Source organism: Vombatus ursinus, unplaced genomic scaffold (genome assembly GCF_900497805.2).
Source record: "Vombatus ursinus unplaced genomic scaffold, bare-nosed wombat genome assembly UNPS02014863.1, whole genome shotgun sequence".
Classification (NCBI taxonomy): Eukaryota; Metazoa; Chordata; class Mammalia; order Diprotodontia; family Vombatidae; genus Vombatus; species Vombatus ursinus.
In genome coordinates this window covers 31,210,231-31,215,511 of record NW_020954641.1, presented here as the reverse complement: position 1 = coordinate 31,215,511, position 5,281 = coordinate 31,210,231, and the positions used below count along the sequence as shown (strand labels likewise).

General features: G+C 42.6%; 1 protein-coding gene across 1 annotated transcript in view; it reads left to right on the top strand.

Annotated features, from left to right (window-relative positions):
* ADAMTS2 (ADAM metallopeptidase with thrombospondin type 1 motif 2) overlaps positions 1 to 5,281 on the top strand; it is a 451,457-nt gene that overhangs the window by 428,215 nt on the left and 17,961 nt on the right. The window contains exon 18 of the mRNA XM_027841791.1: positions 854 to 986. Within this exon, the coding sequence (XP_027697592.1) occupies positions 854 to 986 (133 nt within the window). The remainder of the gene's footprint in view (positions 1 to 853; positions 987 to 5,281) is intronic.

The window sequence follows — 5,281 nt, the reverse complement described above, 5'->3', positions numbered from 1 at the left end:
TCCTTCTCTCTCTCTTCCCCCCCTTCCTCCCTCACTTACTCTCTTCCTCTTCCCTCTCTCTTTCCTTCCTCCTCTCTCCCTCTCTTTCTCTCCCTCTCTCCCTCCTCCTTCCCTCTTTCCCTTCCTTTCCCTAGTCCTAGGAGGGTCTAAGTTGGTGGGGAACACCATGACAATGTGAATCAATGCAGAAGCAAAACTAGTTTTATTAAAGTGATAGAAAACATAAGCAAGAGAGAGTTATGCCCCAATAATATCCCTGCAAATGAGGCCGGCTATATGGAAAGAGCATAGTCTGATTTGGGTAAAATCCTCACTGCCCTGAGAAAGAGCAAGACATTTTATTTATGAAATTAACATATTTGTCTGGTGTCTGGCTCGGTAATGGGATCTTGCACAGCAGATGTCAACCAGTGGTGACTCTTGTATTTTATGCTTGGGTATTATAAAATACATAAAGATAAAAAAAGGAATTCCTGGTGGCTGGCTTCAGATGTAGGTCATTACAGCTCTGAAACCTAAAAAGACTTTTTCTTCAAATGTCTTTATGTAAATAAACTCTTAGGGCAGCTAGGTGTGCAGTAGATAGAATGTGGGACCTGGAGTCAGGAAGACTCATCTTCCTGAGTTCATATCTGGCCTCAGACATTTACTAGCTGTGTGACACTGTCCAAGTCACTTCATCCTGTTTGCCTCAGTTTCCTCATCTGTAAAATAAGCTTGAGAAGGAAGTGGCACACCACTCAAATATCTTTGCCAAGAAAACCCCAAATTGGGTCACAAAGAGTTGGACATGACTGAAACAACAGAACAACTGTGAACAAACTCTTCTGCAAATTTTTTTTCACTACTCTAGGTTTCCAGCTTACCAGATATGGCTGTCGAAGGAAACTTGACCACAAGATGGTGCATCGAAGTAATTGTGACTCCATTGCAAAACCTAAGCCAATTCGCAGAGCATGCAACCTTCAGGAGTGTTCTCAGCCAGTGTGAGTTCTCTCCTATCCTCTTTATCCCCTGCTTCCACTGCTAACCCCAGATAGAGGACAAAGCTCCCGCTTGGATAAAGTAGGCTCCCTGAGTCCTTTCTGGATTCCCTAGAGCCCTAAGGGAACCCTGTCCACACAATAGTGTTCCCTGTTAGTGGAGATGTGGGAGCAGAAAAACTTCATTAGGGACAATTACCCTACAGCCCCTAACCTTGAACCAATAGCTTGCTTCTCTGGAGCTGGGTTTAAACACCCTGCAAGGAGCTGTTCCTGTTGCAGAATGAATTTTCTGCTTATTTTATCAATCCTTTTGTAAGTGGAAATGATTCTTCTGAGAAGGTAGCTCCTGCCGACCAAAGGGCTTATGAGTAGAGGAACAAAGCAGAGTCTGGGATGAGCCAACCTGACTACTCTGTTGGATGTCGAAATCAGATGTGTAGAACAAGAGAGATTATAATACTAATGCTTTTCATAGGCAGGTTGGTGTCATGGTAGATGGAGCTCCTGATTTGGAATCAGGAAGACCAGAATTCAAATTCTGCCTCAGACACTTGATAGCTGTGTTATCCTGGGCAAGTTACGGAACCTCTTTGTGCCTCAGTTTCCTGATCTGTAAAATGGGGATAATAATAGCACCTACTTCACAGGTGGTTGTGAGGACCAGATGAGATAGCATATATAAATAGCTTTGCAAACCTTAAAGTGCTATATAAATGCTAGCTATCATCATCATTATTATTCCTTCACTTGGTCAGAACACATGTAGAATACTGTGTTCAGTTCTGAGTGCCATATTTGAGGAGGGAAAATGATAAGCGACGTAAGATCCAATAAGAAAGCAACCAGGATCAGGATGGTAAAAAGAACAGATATTATCCCATATGAGAATTGTCAAAGAAACTGGAAATATTTAGCCTGGGAAAAAACAAAACTTTGGGGCCTATAACATGGAAGAAGCAGTAGACTTTCTTTGCTTGGCCCAGAGGACATAGCTAGGAAGCACAGGCAGACAGTGCAGACAACCAGGCTTCAACTCCAAGTTAGGAAACGCTTCCTGACAATGAGAACTGTCCACAAGTGGAATGGATAGCCTCAAGTGGTACCTAGATCTCTCTTCCCTGAGGTCCTCAAATGGAGATTTGGATGCACTCCGTGGAAATGTTAGAGATTCCTGCTCAGGTATGAGTTAAGCTATATGCTCTCCGAGGTCCTGAGATTCTGTGAAACACTGCTCAGAGGTCCATGAAAGACGTAAGAAGCATCTATGAAGTGCTGGTGATGGGGCATGTGGTCCTTTATATTTTCTGATCCAAACACCTGGGGAGTACTTTTAAATAGGTGCTAAGAAAGCAGAGAAAGTCTACATCTAAGAGTCAGTAGGAATCTCACCCACAGTTCTATCCAGGATCCAGTCAGGAAAGCTGGGCCCACACATCAAGAAGCCACCTCTGGCCCTTTGGGTTGATTCATTGAAAGAATGCATTCTGGTTTGAGTTTATCCTTTTTTTAACCTCCAGTCCATTAAACTTGTTGTCCCTGAAGGGAATATTAAGCTAAACCTCAGACCCCAAGGAATCCCTAGCACTTCTTGTTCAGGGATACAGCAGTAACCCAAGGGTGGGGGTATTGTGTCTACATGGAGGGAGTGGAGGGATCCCTAAATTCAATAATCATTTATTAAGCCTTTACCATGTACCAAGCACTGGTTTAAAAGTTTAAACAAAAGTTTAAAATGTCATAGTCCCAGATCTCAGTGCATTTAGGATCCAAGAGATCTGATAAGAATGATAAAGTCTATGCAGATAAGGGTCATACCAAGGAGAGAGAGATTGGGGTAAAGGAAATCTGCAGAATGCTGTGTGAAATATTAGGAAGGAGAGGTTAACTTCATTTCAGAGGTTGGGGAGAGAGAAAGTTTCATCCTGGATGCCAAAGGAAGAAAGGGGCCTCAGACACTTGACACTTACTAGCTGTGTGACCCTGGGCAAGTCACTTAACCCCAACTGCTTCACCAAAAAGCAAAAAAAAAAAAAAAAAGAAAGGAAGAAGGGATTTCAGCTGGCTCAAATATGAGGGCAATCAGCATGATGTAGCCCTAGTGAGTGATAGGAAGATTGTCAAGAATCCTGAGAACTCCAGCTTCACTGGAAGAAGATAGAGGATTGATTGTAGGACCTGCACTCTCCAGGGACAATTGGAAAGAATGTAAGAATTGTCACTCCAGCTCCTATCACTTCAGCCTTTCAGAGCTCCCAAGATCATAGCATCTCCAGTACTCCACCTAAAAGCAGGAAGAATAGACATCACAAAAACAGAGTGTGTCAGTCAACAAGCATTTATTAAGCACCTACTGTGCTAAACTGTGGGGTGTACAAATAAAAACAAAAGCAGGGTCTCTGCCTTCAAAGAGCTCATGGACTAATGGAGGAAACGACATAAAAACAACTATGTATATACATACAAGATATGTACTTGGAGGCACTAACAGTAAGGAGAACCAGGACAGAAGCAATAATAATTCCAAATGCTTATGAGCCGCAGGCCTAAGGACCTTGGTAGAGAGATAAAGGCTCTCGCCCTTTCTCTGAGGGCTCATAGTGGTCCTTGCCTCGTCACTGAACACAACCAGGCAAGAAAAAACATGCTGGTTTTAACCAGGTAGTGCCTTTGGAATGCACCCATTTCCATCTCAGCAGCCAGTCAAAAGTCTGTCTCTTCACTATGTAATGAATAGACTGGACCCAGTTACAGAATGTTTGAGCAAGCTCCCCAAGACCACACTGGGATTGCACCATCCCATACTGAGCTGGGTTTGGTCAGTCTCTATTAAGAAGCAAACAGCATTTTTAGCTCTGGCATCCCTCTCAGAATCCCCAAGCAGCCAATCAACAAGCATTTAACAAGTGCCTGCTATGTGGTAGGAACTGGGGATACAAATGCAATGAACGAAACATCTTCTCTCAAGAAACTTATATCCTAATGAATGAAACAAGCAACATATATGTACATATATATGTATATATGCTTATATAATATGCACATATACATATATACACACATATATATTTTTGTTGTTGTTAATTCATTTTTCAGTCATGTCCAACTCTCCCTGACCCTATTTGGGGTTTCCTTGGCAAAGATACTGGAGTGGTCTGCCATGTCCTTCTACAGCTCATTTTACAAATGAGGAAACTGAGGCAAACAGGGCTAAGTGACCTGCTCAGGGTCACACAGCTAGTAAGTGTGTGAGGACAGATTTGAACTTAGGAAGATGAGTCTTCCTGACTCCAGGTATGTATGTATGTGCCCCCAAATATGTGTGTATATATACACATACATGCAGAATACATATAAACTGCCCTAGAGTGATGTTCCACAACAGTATCCTAAGTTCTACAGTCTGAGCCACTAGTAAAGCTATTGATGATACAGGGGGATCAGGGTTCAGTCCCACTCAGGGGAATTAATGGTATTCAGGATGGGAAAAGTAGGATACTGTCTCTTGGGGCACTTGACTCTACTCCAGCCACCTTGCTGGAACTCCAATAAAGTGCTTTAACACAGATTTTTACCCTGCTAGTGTTTCACTTCAATTCAGATCCAATTCAGATCAGTTTTAAGCAGAAAATCGGATATAGCAACTTGTAGGGAGTTAAGAAGAGGTCAGCACTTTGGAAAATGGTGATTTGAAAACATTACCAGGCTGATTCCAGTGAAAGGATACCATTAGAACTATAGAACATTAGAGTTGTAAGGGACCTTTCAGATCATCCCAGTCAACCCTCTACTTAGATCTAGAAAAGAGAATCAGACTCATGGGGGTTGAAGGAACCTGCCCGGGAAAACACAGGTGGTTAAGTGTTAAACTCCAAGCCTGGTCTTCTGACTTCAAGATGAATGCTTTTTTTTCCATTTTGTTATGGTTGCCTCTCCATATAAGAGGTGACTCATTACACTGGGAAATCTCTGAGGACTTTCCTGCATTACTCTCTTGAAGGGGAGTGACTGATATCCCACTTAGAAAGCCTAGCCTAGCCCCTCTAAAATCCCCATCAAGACCCCACAGAGACACAACAAATACGCTTCATTGAGAGAGTCATCTGAACAGGCTTGGTCCTCCATTTGTAGACTCTTAGAATCTATGGAAGATGCCAGAATAGAACTCTGGAAGGATCTTAGAATATAAACATTAGAAGAGATCTTAAAAGTCGTAGTGGATAGAGCACTGGCCCTGGAATCAGGAGGACCTGAATTCAAATCCAACTTCAGACACTTACTAGCTGTGTGACCCTGGG